General features: G+C 35.4%; 1 protein-coding gene across 1 annotated transcript in view; it reads right to left on the bottom strand.

The window, feature by feature from the left end:
* Nucleotides 1-10,393, bottom strand: part of ADGRV1 (adhesion G protein-coupled receptor V1) — a 472,618-nt gene extending 462,225 nt beyond the window's left edge. Inside the window, exons 1-6 of the mRNA XM_057739390.1 lie at nt 10,211-10,393; nt 8,063-8,212; nt 6,886-6,981; nt 4,263-4,367; nt 2,533-2,646; nt 67-632 (exon numbers count right to left, since the gene is read on the bottom strand). Of these exons, the coding sequence (XP_057595373.1) occupies nt 67-632; nt 2,533-2,646; nt 4,263-4,367; nt 6,886-6,981; nt 8,063-8,212; nt 10,211-10,393 (1,214 nt within the window). The remainder of the gene's footprint in view (nt 1-66; nt 633-2,532; nt 2,647-4,262; nt 4,368-6,885; nt 6,982-8,062; nt 8,213-10,210) is intronic.
* Nucleotides 10,394-15,484: the final 5,091 nt, after the last annotated feature.

Consider the following 15,484-nt stretch of genomic DNA (forward strand, 5'->3'; position numbering starts at 1 on the left):
AATGGTAAATCTTGGAAAAATATATTAAAATAATTGTAACAATACAACGATGCAAATAAATACTACCTTGATGTTGTATCTTCACCAATTATGATTGTCCTTTCAAACAAGATACTGTTGAATGAGAGGACGCCATAAGGTTTGTCGTTTGGCTTAATGGTGACTTGTACAACAGAAGGGCCTAATAGCACAGCATCTCCCTGTAATGTATCTTTCAGTAACATAACATGAAATGATTCAGCAATCTCTGGTATGGTATCATCAACTATCTGAAATTTCAGGTGGGATTCATAAACAAAAGGTGGGAAAACAATAGTTGTGTTTGGCTGAAGATCAATGAAGTCTAAATTTTGCTGGGCATGGGCGGTTGAATTCCCAGTTATAATAATATAGCAGATTGAAACTTCACAGTCATCAGATCCAATCAGACTTCCACTGTCATCTTTTCCACGAACCACTGGAATTGTGAGTATGTGGTCTTCCTCAGGTACCAAATAAACACTCTGAATGAATCTCACAGGACTGTCATTTTTCTTAATGATGATCTCAACTGAGCTCCTGGAGGTGTTGATCTCAGCTCCTCCTTCTACACTTTTCAGTTGAATCAAAAATATTTCATCATTTTCTGGTACCTGTCAGAGAAATATCAACAGTGGCAAAACATCAATAGCCAAAACACCTGCAAAAAAAAGTGTGAAAAGTTCCTATGTTTCAATGCAATTACATAGAAATAAAAAATCTTTAACTGAAGGGGGCAGATAAAGGGTCTTGTTCAAGTGTCTACTTACTAAAATATTTTCCAAAGGTAAATAACATATTTTAGACAAAGCAATGATATGAACAAGTAATGAAGTATCAGCATAATGGCTTTCAAACTTAAACAACCTTTAGATAACTAAAGATCTGACAGTAAAAACTAGTTCTTACTAGTTTCATCAGGTGGGTAGGGTCAGAAGCAGCATTCAAGGTCTAATAATATCTAAGAATCTGGAAACCTACATTAAACATCACATACAAATTGTTAATTTTCAATCATGTCAATTATTCTTGCTTCTCTCTAAATGGTTTCTATCTCAAGATTTAAACATATGATACCAATCATATGATTTTCAAAATACACATTATGTCTCTCTGGAGAACAAGCTGTAAGAGTCACTCTTGGGCAAAAATGATGACACTGTTAAAATGAAACTGTTTTTTGACTATACAGAAATCCTAGCGATAATCTCTACTGTGCTTCTTGAGTTTTTAACTTCACTATAAGTGAATGAAAGTGAAAAAAATACATATTTTTACCTCCATCAGTAGGAATACAAAAGATAAAGCTATTTATCTCAAAAAAGAAAATGTAATGATTTGATTGATGATGTTTCCCCCAACTTTATTGAGGAATAATTGACAAATATAACTGTGATATATTTAAGCAGTACAATATGATTTGACATACAAACACATTGTGATTACAAAGATCAAGATAATTAATACATGCATCCCCTTACATAGTTAATTTTATGTGTGTGTATGTGGAGAAAATGCCTAAAGCCTACTCTCAGTAACATTTAAGTATATAATACCATATTATTGACAAAGTTACCATGCTGCATATTAGATCCTCAGAAGATGATCTTTTAAACTTACAATTAAAATGTATAAGTAATCCTTGCCCCAAATTATAACCTGTTCAACGTTCCAAGATCTAAAAGCAGTAAGTTTTTGTTAGCTTTCACAACCAGATGATCTAGAGTTATCAGTGCTACCTACTATCTCATTTTTTTCAAGAGAGATACTCTTTTCTAATAACGTCTTCTAATACATTTTTTTTTTCTCTTGGGATCTGTTGTGATTTGGTTTCATGATTTTTCTGTGGGAAGGTAGAGGAATGATTATAAATTCCCAGCTATTCCCTTTTTTTTGGTAATACTACTAAGATCATGTTATTAAAAGTCATGTTTTCTTTTGGTTAGCTCGTGGGGGACATCCTTGTACATATTGTACAAATTCATTTTTCCCTTGCCAGTTTAACTCTCTGTGTCACATAGCTCAATTCTTGGTAGCTTCAATGTGAAATTAAAACTAACAAAAGCCTTCCTATGAACGTGAACATTTAAAATATCCAAGCAAATGAATATCAACTGCAACAGAATTTTCTTTGCTTTTATAGTAAAATATTTATGCTGGGTAGGTAATACAGAACCTGCTCAAAACTGAAATCACTAGCAAAATCAATCATCAAGGTTTATAAAATGCTTAAATGTTTGTATGAAGTGTGCTTATCAATTACATTCAAGTTCATCACCTTTTAGATAAACAACTTAACATGAATTTTATAAGGTAAATTTTAACAAGATATATTCCAAAACAGCTATTTATAGCTAAGGCATAACTGGCTACAATACACTAACTTTACACAGGACTGTGTTCCTGAAAAATTTCAAATACTGAACATAATTTAATATTTGACATAATATCCTCTAACATGACCGTAATCCAGAGAGAATCCTTGTCCCTTTCAAGCACTTAACACTATCCTACCTCATCATCAAGTACTGTCAAGTTATAAACTACTGCTGCTTTGCCAGGAGGAAAGGTGATGTTTCCTTTAACTGGACGTAAGTCTTCTTCAGGTGGATTTGGGCCTCCCTCTACCTGCAAAGAAACACAATGCTGTCAATAAACATAAAATATTTCATTAGAGTAAGACAGCGTTATTGTGATATCAGCTGACATATTTATTTAAAATGTTTTGCAAGAAGAATAACACTAACCTGTATTAAGTCTGCCCTTCTAATTAACAGTCAAGGCCTATAATATAATTATACATCTTGAATACAATTACATTGAACTGCATGGTTTCTAAGAGTTTTCTCTTTTTTTCTTAACCATACTATTAAACCTGAGAAAGAAAAACTTAGAAGTACTTTTTCTTGAGAGGAAAGTATTCACAATTAGCATATTCTCTTAAGTAACAGAATCAAACACCAGTTCCACCATTTGCAGTGTAACCTTGGGCAAGGTATTTAACAACTCTGTGAAGCTTTCTCCTCATCTTTAAAATGAGCATAGGGCTTCCTAGGTGGTGCAGTGGTTAAGAATCCGCCTGCCAGGGCTTCCTAGGTGGCGCAGTGGTTAAGAATCCGCCTGCCAATGCAGGGGACACAGGTTCGATCCCTGCTCCAGGAAGATCCCACATGCCACGGAGCAACTAAGCCCGTGTGCCAAAAAAAAAAAAAAAAAAAAAAAAAAAAAGAATCCGCCTGCCAATGCAGAGGTCACGGGTTCGATCCCAGCTCCAGGAAGATCCCACATGCCACAGAGCAACTAAGCCCGTGTGCCAAAAAAATAAATAAATAAAATGAGCATAATAATGCCCACTTTCCAGGCTAGCTGTGAGTATTTAGTAAAATCATATTCCTTTTGAAAAGCATTTATTAAGTACTCTGTGTCTGACCTCTTTTAGGTACTAAGGATACAGCAAGGAACAAGGCCAACTTTCTACCCACCAAGACCTTACGCTTAATGAAAGAGAACAAATGGAAGATAAATAAATGTATGTCTGATGATGGAAAGTACTATGAAGCAAAAATTTTAAAGGGCATGAGGGAGACTGAGTGCTGGGGAGAGCTGCAGTTTACATGCAGCAAATAATCAGTATAAAGCACTCAGAAGAGTATACGGCAATGTTAAGTGCTCCACAAATGTTAGCTGTAATGACTTCAACAGAACAAAAGACTCAAGACCCAACAAAATAACTTCAGATATCCACAGAGAGTTGAACACACGATAACCTGATGATGCCTTATCATTTCTACAGCCAATATTTTTCAAATTTTGGGAGTGCGACTGCTGTTAACCATCCATTACATGTATTTTTCAAAATGGGGAATGTATACGGGGGAAGACTACATATTAAATACTTTTATATACGCCCGAGGAACGCATAAGCATTTTAAAATTTTATATCCTCAAAAAGATTTATCATAAATGTTCCATGAATTTTATAGAATTAACATTATTATTCATTTGTAGTTTATTATTATCCTGTATCTAAAACATGTTGTGTTTCACGTAAGCATAGTATACCCAAGCAGCAAGGAAAACAGTTTTATGTTAAACATAAAATTGATCAGTTGGTGAAAGTATTTACTTTTATTTCACTTTCATTAAGGGTCATGTTGATTATACAAAGGACCTTGATTTTTAAAACTGCAGCCATCTGGTATTCTAAAGTATTACCACTTAAAATGATTTCAGAGTAAACTTACCTCAAAAGTCACAGTGACCATCCCATAGGTTCCTTTTTCTCTGATGAGAGTAAGAGACACAGATTCATTTCTGCCCCTGGGCTCACTCACTGTGATGGAGAAAGGCTATTGGGAAGAGCAAAGACCATCAGGTGTTGATCAATCAGAGGCAGGAGCTCGTGCAAACTGTTAACTGAGAAACCCTAATTTTCCACAGACAAATCAATCCACATTGTGCTCTCTAAAAATGTGGGGTTTTCTAGCATTCGTTCACTGTAGCTAATAACGCTTAAAAGGTTAAAATAATAGTATAAAGGGAACATAAAAACAGTCAGGCAAAGATGTATGTTCTTATCCTGCTTCTGCCAACAACTAGCTGCTCTGCTGAGGAATCTTAAAGGTTATCTAATTGAAAGATGACAAACTCAAATGCTCCCAGGGGCCCAGGAGGTCACAGAAATGAGCTGTGCCTCCAAACCAGGGCAGCTCATTGGGACTACGGCTCAGCCTTGCTCCCAACCACTGTTCCCTCCTCATCGGTCAGCTGGCCACTGAAAACAGGCAACTGCTAATGACTTCTTCAGGACGTGATCACGGAGGGGCAGAAAGAGCCAGGACTTCAAATGTTGGAAAGCGCTGGCATGGCCGGCTGAAACTGAGCATAGAAGACGTGAGTGGCCAAGTACACACTAGCTAAGGCAGCAGGGGACACTAAGTCTCAGTATCCGCATCCATCAAGAGGACCAGGAATGCCTGTCTCAAAGGGTTGTGAGGAGGTTTCAGTGACAGAGTTCACATCTAAGGGCTTATCCGAGTACACGACACACAGTGAGTGCCCAGCAAATGCTGCTCTAATCATCCTTACAGCAGCGTTCTCCTCCTCATCAACATAATCCTCACCCCGTCAGGAAACCAAAGCCAGCCTATGCGGTAACTACTGCGAGCTCAACAGGTGCTTAGTTGAATTTTTATCACCCACAGGGCAGGTGCCCAGTCAGAGGCCGCCTGCCAGCTCTGGGACCACAACAGTCAGAGAACTGGGACCAATGCTAGAGACTAGGATGCATTCCCAGAGGCTAAGATATTTAATGCCAAAAGAAAGAAGGAAAGAAACCTTTAAACAAATCAGTATGAGGTGGGGATGATAAGTTGGGAGTGAACGTAAAGAAAAGGCAGCAGGGAGAAACATGAAGTGAGCCTGGTTCACAATGAACTACCAATTCTGCATCATTCAAGTTGAAGCGATTAATTAATTTTTGTAAATGTCAACATACTGGAAGTTACAAAATGTCTACTACTTTGGCATTATTCACATATTCATTTTAATAAAGACACTGCAACTATAAAGATCGTATTGACCTATAGCTCACCTTGTTTCAAAGACAATTCAAGGTGCTGAGAAAATGACATACAATATACCAACTGAAGTAGTAACCTAAATTGGAAAATCAATAAGAAGCTAGGAAGTGCCACATCATCTTTCAGTAATGATAGTTAGTAACATGATTAAAAAAGACTCCACAGCAGGAAGCTCATTGCAGACGAAAACTTAGTTGCGATATCCAATTTTACTTGAGATAAATTTTATTTCAGAGCTGAAAACAATTTCTCTCAACGAGGGGACCTGCCTTGTGTGTTTGTTTCTAAAGACAAACCCACTGAACAAAGGACTGGCCAGAGACACAGGAATTTGGAGATATGGGAGAGAAAAATGAAGTGCTGAGCAAAACTGAGGAAGATGACATGGAGTTTTAACCTTCAAGAAATATTAATTAATAGGAAAATCTCAGGGTAGGTAATAAATACAGAATAACTATATCTAAGAGCTATAACGTCTGCTATTCAATTGTAAGTTTGCTATAGGTTTTTTCAGTGTTCTTTCAATATCTTTTTCTTGTCTCGAGTCACTCTAAACTTTCAGAGGAGGCTAACAGACAATGCTTTTTTAAGTGGCAATTGGGGACATGAAGCAAAAGGAACTGGGTTACAACATCTGTTACGGACTGAATGTTTGTGCCCCCTCAAAATTCATGTTCAAATCCCAACTTCCAAAGTGATGTTACTAAGAGTTGAGGCCTTGGGAGGAGAGTAGGTCATGAAGGCAGAGCCCTCATGAATGGGATCAGTATCCTTATAAAAGAGACCCCAGAGAGCTCTCCTGCCCCTTCCACCACATGAAAACACAGCAAAAAGACAGCTGTCTATGAACCAGGAAGTATCCCACACCAAACACCAAATCTGCTAAAGCCCTGATCTTGGACTTCTCAGCCTCCATACTGTAAAAAATAAATCTCTGTTGTTTTTAAGCCACCCAGCCTATGGTATTTTGTTATGGCAGCGCAAACTGACTAAGACAACATCCAGGTTAGAGACCACCAAAGGAGGTAACAAATGAGTCAGGTGTAATGATCAGCAGAAAGAGATTAGGGCAAGAGATGGCCACAATCATATAGGCCACCTCTTTTCGAAGAAATCTTAGGTAAAACAAGAGGACAGTCTACAGAATGTGCAATACAGATGGAGTCAGAGCAAATTTTATTTATATATCAAAAGATAGGATGAAACTAAGTAGCACAGAAAGTAATCAAAAAATTTAATAAACTATTATCTAGCAACTGCAAGATTAACCAAATTATAACCATACCATGTTAAATGAAATAATTCCAAATGCATTGTCATTGGACAATATTGTCACAGTAACTGTTCTTGGCCATCCAAGTTTCACATCTGCTGAAGGTTTCTAAAATAAAAGCCCAAAAGTAAATTAAGAAATTAAACATATGAGGAAAAAAACAATTATTCTAATAGAATTTTGGTCTTTAAGTAATCACTCAGAATATGAATAAAAATACAAGTAAATTTTTAATGCAGAGAGGAAGAAAATATATTAAAACTAAGTCAACATAGTAAAATCCCAAATAAGAATTCTTCAAAAGAGTTCTGAAAACCATTAATCACTATTAAAATACAAATTGTTATAATTATAAGTAATCACTGGCTAGTAATATAGTTACTCTAATTTCATTACTAACATAACAGAGAATTAAGTAACAGTATGAAATTCTATTCAAATGTGATTCTTTTCTTAACACTATAGAAGGTGCTGAAACTTAAGAATTCGTTATTCTATAAATCATAGAACCAAGTTAAAGCTAAAATATTAAAACAATTTTTCTAATAAATATGGGAAGAGTTTGCTACATTTCTATTAAAATTCAATAGCAGCATAAAGAAATATGAAAAAAGGGTGACTTACAAAAGCAAAACATGACTGCTTCAATTTTTCATAAAAACTTTAGTCATACCAATACAATCATTCTAAAAAAATTCTCAATTAACTTCAGAAAATTAACTAGAGCAGTTTTAGCCATCACTGCCTCAACCTAATAGATCAAGCCATAAAGAACAATTAAACCTTAGGCTAGCCAAGCATTTCTCCCAGGGGCACTCCAAATTTATTCTAAGGCACAGGGACCTCCCACTTCAGGCCTGCTTTTTGTATCCTTCTCCTTTGAACACAGAAGTCATGGTCATTTTTTGTGCATCTGGTAGCAGGGGAGGGATAAAAGAAAAGGACCAAAGGGAAGACAAGGTTTTCCTGAGCATCTGTCATGGCAATTCCTAAATAAGCTGAATTAATCCAAAAACTGGCTGTAGAATCTTCTAAACAAGATTGTCTGAGGAATAGCCAGACCATGGAATTGCCAAAGAGACTGTCAGTTCTGGCTTTCATGAAAATCACCAGCAGGCACTTAAATTGGCTTATCTCTACAGAAATTGATTTTTAAGTGTTGAAGCTTAATGGGGAAAAGAGGACTTACCTGTAAAGTTAAGTGAAAAATAAAAGTTTCATCTGGCTCTGGTAAATCATCATCACATACTGCTATGTACACTGTCCTATTTGTTTCTCCAACAGGTATAAAAGCTGCAGCATATGTGTCAAAAAAGTCACCGGTGTCATCTCCGTACAGCTATCGAATGCAAAACATAGACAGTTCTTACATAACACAGAGTTAGGACAAGCAAAATGCATGCTATTTAGAGCAATCAACAGAAAAAAAAAAAACCAAAAACATGAATCATCAAATGACGCTGATGTTCATAAACAGGGTGTGCAAAAACAAAACAAATATCTAACAACCGATAAAAATCACCTTAAAAAGCATTATAAGAAGAAATGATCCTACACAAAAACATCTGTTCATGCTATAGAAGGTAAACGAATCATTACACAGAATAGTAATAATTATACAGGAAAGTAACGAAGTGAATTTTTTTTCCTCCGCCTCTTGACTGATCTGAAGTGGATTACAGCAAACCTAACAGGGAAAACGAATTGTAGCTAAAGTAGCCTGCCAAAATACATCAGGAAAATCAATTATTTCCCTATCAGTTTTAAAGAAAGTACTCTTTCCAAAACTTTCAACCTGAAGTTTTATTTATATTCTCCCACAGCACCAAAAAAGACCCAATTCTTTTAGCATACCAATTTATTAGTCATTATAAATTTTTCCTCAAAAATTTTTGAGACCTCATTCTGCAACATCAGTGTTGCTAAGATTCTCAAGGGAGCAATAATTATGAAATTATAAAGCAATAATTTTATAAATTATAAATTATAAAGGAACTTCTTGTGCAAATCCAAATGAGATTTCCTCTGCCAAAGAACTCAAAATGAATAACTTAGCTACTACAAAAAAAAACCATGATTTAGTATACATAAAAAAATGAAGGACGTGTATAGCTATATTGTCAATTTCTAGTTCTCATTTACAAAAATAAAGTTAGTGTTAAACACTTAAGAAATCCAAGTAAGTTGTTAAGGGCGTTGGAAAACTTGTACTCATACCTTAATATAAAAAGTGGCACAAAAAAAGTGCTACAGTCGTTTAGAAAGCATTAAATATCAAGAGACACTGATGCAAATAAAGAGAAAAACCACAGTAATTCAACCCAAAAAATCATTTAACAATCCAAAATATGCAAAAATTGATACATATGTAAACAGTTTCATCAGAGCAACATTTATAACAGCAAAAATTGGAAACAACCTCAATGAAAAACTGTTGAGAAATGATTGGGAAATGATGACCCCACCATCAAGAAAAGTTGTGAATATGACAGAGCAACCTGAAAAAATTATTAGGTTATGATCAAAATTATATGTAAAAGGTCATCAAATATAATATATACCCAAACTAAAAATAAATTCAATCAATACATATATATCATAAACTAAAAACTAAAAGCAATGCACAAAATTATAATATTGGGTTTCTTTCATAGTTTTTCTTCTTTGTCTCTTTTTACAGTGTTTCCCAATGTGATGATTTAACCTACTGCTTAAAAACTTATCTTTTAAAACAAAAATTCCAAGTAGTTTCAGCCTCAAATACATCAATGTCCTTAGTGGTCATATGACATGATTTTCTGGTTAACACAGACACAAACACATACATAAAGTCCATCTACTAACTAAACTGTGTGCAAGATAGAGCAATAGTTTAACAAATTCTGTCTAACTTCTATTTAATATACTTAATTTTTCCCAAAAAAAGGAGCTCTCTGACATAATAAAGGATTTTTTTAATTGCCATTTTAATATTTCATATACTTTCTCTAAGCCACCTGATACTAAATAATAAGTCTGAGCAGAGATAACTAGAATCCAAGTTATCCAAAATAAAAATGTCTTTTACTTAGAAATACTTCTTGATATTTCTGGGTTTTATTTGTTTTAAAATAAGCATATGAACATTTTAAAATAATCAGCCTATACCTTTAAAATACTGTCAAATGCACATGCTACCTTAGAGCTTTCTAAGAGATATAAAAGGAATTAATCAGTCATCTGCAAATTGTTTATCATAATGCAACTACTCAGAATCTCAGCTAAAAAATTCTTATCACTGAAACTTAAGACATTTCCTATCTATTTCTATAAAAACAGAACTACTGTCATTTCTTACCGATACAATCGCAGTGACATTTGCTGGGTCTCCTATCCGTTCGATGACAAGACGAATAACTGTTGTACTTGTTTCATTAACTACAAATTCTGTTTGTCCAGCAAATCTTATTTCAGTTTCTCCAAACACAGAAGGGATGCATAAAGCTGAAAGAAGATTTACTAATAAAGATGCAGAGGGCATCCCTATAAGAAAAATAAAGAAGATTTCGTTCACAAAATATACCCAATTTATTTTCATTAGGCTGCACTCTCTACAGACATAAACACAGAGTGAAGAGTTAGCAAGCAACTGGGACATAAAAATCCATCAAATATTAAGCCACCTAATTCAAGTGTGTGATCACAGAAATAAGTCAGAAATCACAATCCTCGTGTGCGGTACCCTTTACTATCCATAAGTACTTTTTGTTCTTTAACTTACATATTAACATTATAGTTATAAATTGCCTTAAACTTATTTATTAAATTTAGTTTATTAAAAAACTTTGTCCCTCCAATTTATTCTAAGGAAACCCTAAGCAGCAACATGAAAATTGAATTAAAGCCCATCTACCCCCAAATCTAACTGTAAAATACAAGCCAAAACTAAAAATTATCAAATGGTCAATAATCTTAATGGAACATTATTTATTTGATGATTCTACAAATATGAGCAAACTCTTGGAACTGCTACATACAGCAGTTGAAGCTAAAAGTTTATTTCTTGGTTGTGTCTACTTTTCCCATAATTTTGTCTTGAGAGTGCTTTTTAAAATTTTTTAGTTGTTGCATGGAAATGCTAATCCTTTCCAAGAACACAAAAATTTCCAGGACTTAAATTTCTCCCATTTTACTAGCTAAAATACTAACATCGCTTCTCAGAAAATGTCCATATTGCTCTAAAACTAAGGAAATTTGGCAAAGGGTTTCTTTCTTTTCCATAACTCTTATTGTTTTCTTCTTAGTACAACGTGTTTATGAGTCACCAATATTGTTCCTAGTTTTAGCACTGTGTGATTCAAGTGTTTTCAAAAGCACAACAGTGCAGTGGCCTCTTGAAAGAGCTGCTGTTTTGTAATGTAGATGTACCTCTAAAAATGTGAACAATTTATCTCATGGATCATTAAGATTCCAAAGGATTATGTGATCAGTCACACGAACATAACAAGTTCATGCGTCTTAAAGAAGAGTGGCATTATGTACTCTATGAGCCAAAATGCTTCCTATTAATCTTTACCTTGGTCAAGAAGTAATAAAATTTTCATGTATCTGGTATTTCCACATGGCTAAACATGGCTTTATATTTAGGAACTACCACATAAATGAGTTCTTGATATATTTTAGGGTTAAAATGCAATTTTCTCAGTCGCATATATTCAAACAATGCAGTCTGGGACTGCCTAATGATGTCTCACATGTTTGTGGCTGCAAAATCCATAGACAGGGAAGCAGAGTTCACATAGAGCTTAGGCAAGAGTCGTAGACCAATAGGGACAGAGATTCTGAAGCACTTTGGCATTTTTCATACCTGTGCCTTCTCTCTTAGAAAGCCTGCCATGGGGCTATGGGACTTGGGAGGAGAAATAATAGAGTTCTCCCTCACCAACTGCCAACTCTTCCTCGACTCCTAAGCCAGGAGTGTACTGAGATGGAAAGAAAAGAAAAAAAGATGAGAGAAAGAGAAGGAAAACAGGAAAGCCTAGGTAAGGCAGGCAACTGGGAGCTCTGGGCTAAATCAGAGACAACTGAAGAAGATCTTTTGTGGAATTCTAAAGCCAGAATGACTTTACAGCTCACTTATGACAAATAGTGTGAAAGAAATAAACTAGGGACAAGAAAGAGAATACAGAATGGAAGGGTGAGGACGTAGCAACCCAGGTCTTGGATGTGCAAGAAAAAGACAACATTGGTCTGTTGCGATTTTGAAAGGAAAATCTCAATTGCATGAACATGAGATGTAATAGAACCTTGAGCTGAGAGAAATAAGATGACACCTCAAGTTCCAAGTGAGAAAAAGTGAGAGTGAGTTATAGCGTGAGAAGGGCAAATCATGAACGACTGGGAATATAAATTCTCAAAATTTGTCATGCATAACAATCAACTCTGACATTTGTTAAAATGCTGATCTGCAAACCCAGAAATTCTGATCCAGTGAGTTTAGGGTGGGGGCCCAGGAATCTTCATTTAACAGACAGCCCCACTGATTCTAATACAACTGATCCTTGGGACACCCTTTGAAATACACTACCCAAGAGTGTTAGAAAGCGTGAGGGATGTGTCTTGGAGGGGACATAAAATAGATCACATTTGTAGCTTTCATTACTGAATTTTTCAAGGCAATATGCTTGACCTTACTTACTGCAGACTTCCTCATATATTTTTCTACATGTTATTATATAGCATTTTAAGATTCCATATGGCCTGAAGAAAAACTGCAACGACCTATAAAGAGTAATCATAATAAACGCTTATATAGTGTTGTTCTAGGTACTTTATACACAATCACACATTTAATCTTCACAACATTTCTGTGAAGAAGGTGCTAGTATTATTAACCCTAGTTTATATTTATAGCTCAGGAGACAAAGGCACAGGCAGATTAGTTAACACAGGCAATGTTATTCAGCTAAGTAAGTGGTGAGGCAGGATTTGAACCCAGGAGTCCTCCTCCAGACTCTCTAACCATAACCACACTAGACGTCCTCTTACATGTTATTCCTACAAACCACACATCTCTATCTTGATTAATATGGTAGATCACTTATGCAACACGTTTCCAAGCATCTGACTATTTTAAACCCATGCACAATCACCAATACTACCATAAAACTGCATAATTACAAGTCTCCTAAAAGTCTGCTCCTTATTATTCTGACAAACATTACATTTACTTAGCTGAAACTATGGTTTCTTGACTACTTTAAATATTTAACAACATCTTTTAATGTCAGGACCAATGAGCTCAAATGGTGCATTCTTGCAGTCTCCCAGGCAATTAGATCTCATGGTTAAGTCAGTAAACTCATTTCAAATTGGCGCACATCAGTGAGTTTTGAGATTAAGCAAAATGAACAAACAAGCATGACTGGAAATGCCTCAAATTCTGTGACATCATTGATAATTGAATCTCCTTTGCTTTCATCTTTTCAACTTGCAAGTTGTTGAGGCAAAGCTCGCATTCAATAGAAGTTAGAAGATGAAGAAAAAGCTTTGAAAGTAAAGTTCCCGTTAGAAGACAGGCAATAATTAAACAAATGCTGAACAGTTTTTTTCGTTTTTTTTTTTTAGGGTAGCTAGGTACATTTCCCTCTATCATACTAAAAATCTAGTCTTTGAAATTCCCTTTATTAAACTCAGAAGACCAGACATTAGTAACTGACATAACATATAAGACTTACATCTATTTCAGGTCACTTTTTCTCTTAGATTTAATGAATGTTTTACACTGACCCACCAGACCACCTATTTTAAACTTCTCTATAAAATGAATTTCAAACAACATATGTTTAAAGATAATTATGTGCTTATTTCATATTCTGTCACAATTATGAAAGAATAATTTTAGCTTTACTGAATCACTCCTCTGCTCTGTAATAGCATGGTATCCCAACATTCAAATCCTCTCATTTCCAACTATCATCCACATTACCCTCACACTTCCCACTCCTGCTCAGCATGATTCAAAAAGAAATGAAAATTGTTCCTGCCAGTAGACCTCTTATCTCTTCACTGATCTCTTATTGCGTTAAAACAGTATGAGATTTAGGCTACTTTCTTATTTCCTGAATTATACTATGAAGTTTAGATAGAGTTCTGATAGCATGCAGACACCAAAGTCTTAGGTTCTTGGATTTTAGTAATCTTATTCAGCCTACCCAACAAGTCACCTAATTCTACAAAAAATACTTCAAAATTAAAATCAGGACTATATTAGACTAGCTCTAACAATGCAAACAGGTTCCCTTCAAAGAGCAGCTTACAGTTTGGTATAACATCTGGAAACTGAGAGCCTACTGTATTGTGTAGCACCTCTGCTAATCACTGAGGACACAAAGACCCACAAAAGATGGCCCTTGGCTCCAAGATACTCACAGGAATGGGCACAGGATTTAGATCAGGCCAATCAAGGCCAACAAGACACAATTCTGATGAAATAATGCCATGTGCAGCAAATGGATGGACCTAGAGATTGTCATACTAAGTGAAGTCAGACAGAAAAAGGCAAATATCATATGATACCACTTACACGTGAATCTAAAAAAAAAAAATGATACAAACGAACTTAGTTACAAAACAGAAACAGACTCACAGACTTAGAAAGCGAACTTATGGTTACCAAAGGGGAAAGGTAGGGGAGAGGGACAAATTGGGAGTTTGGGATTGACAAGTACACACTACTATATTTAAAACAGATAACAAACAAGGACCTACTGTATAGCACAGGGAACTCGGCTCAATATTCTGTAATAACCTAAACGGGAAAAGAACTTGAAAAAGGTTATATATATATATATATATATATATATATATATACACACATAACCTTTATATATATATAATATATATTTCTGAATCACTTTGCTACACACCTGAAACTAACACAACATTGTAAGTCAACTGTAGTCCAATATAAAATAATTTTTTTTTTAAAAAGACACAATTCTGAGACTTTTGCTGAAGCATAAAGATGCAGATCCCCTCTCCTGCTAGATTCAGGATCGTGTTGATTGGGGCCAGTTTTCTCTGAAGTGTGAAAATGAAGCCAACACAGACAAAGGCAGATCCAAGAGGTGGAGGAAAGCCAAGACTGGATAATCAAGCTTAGATTCCTGAATCCGGCTTTACCCTTGTCTTTTCAGTTGCTAAGGCAATAAATTACATTTTCTGCTACAGCCATCTTGGTTTGGACATTTGGTCAACTTTCAGCATCAATATTTATCCACTAAATTCAAACCTGTGACATTGTGAACTCATGTTAGGATATACCAAGTGGAAGACTCCTCTTCCACTCTCACACTCAACAGCCAGTATTTTTCTAACTGTTTGTGAAAGGACACCACACCAGCTATCTTTCCTGTTCTCACGCAGTTATTACCACTATCTATAATATCTTCCCCTCTACCTTAAAACAGACAATTACTAGTGAGGAAATTTAGGACACGCAGACAAACCAAAATGTCTTCACGACAGAACAAAGCAGGACAGGAGGACACGACATTGATTGTTCTGAAAAAGTTTATGCCCTTCTAAATTATCCTAAGGAACCCCAGTATCATGCTTCTTCAAATTAGCA

This window comes from Hippopotamus amphibius, chromosome 1 (genome assembly GCF_030028045.1).
Source record: "Hippopotamus amphibius kiboko isolate mHipAmp2 chromosome 1, mHipAmp2.hap2, whole genome shotgun sequence".
In the NCBI taxonomy this organism is placed as follows: domain Eukaryota; kingdom Metazoa; phylum Chordata; class Mammalia; order Artiodactyla; family Hippopotamidae; genus Hippopotamus; species Hippopotamus amphibius.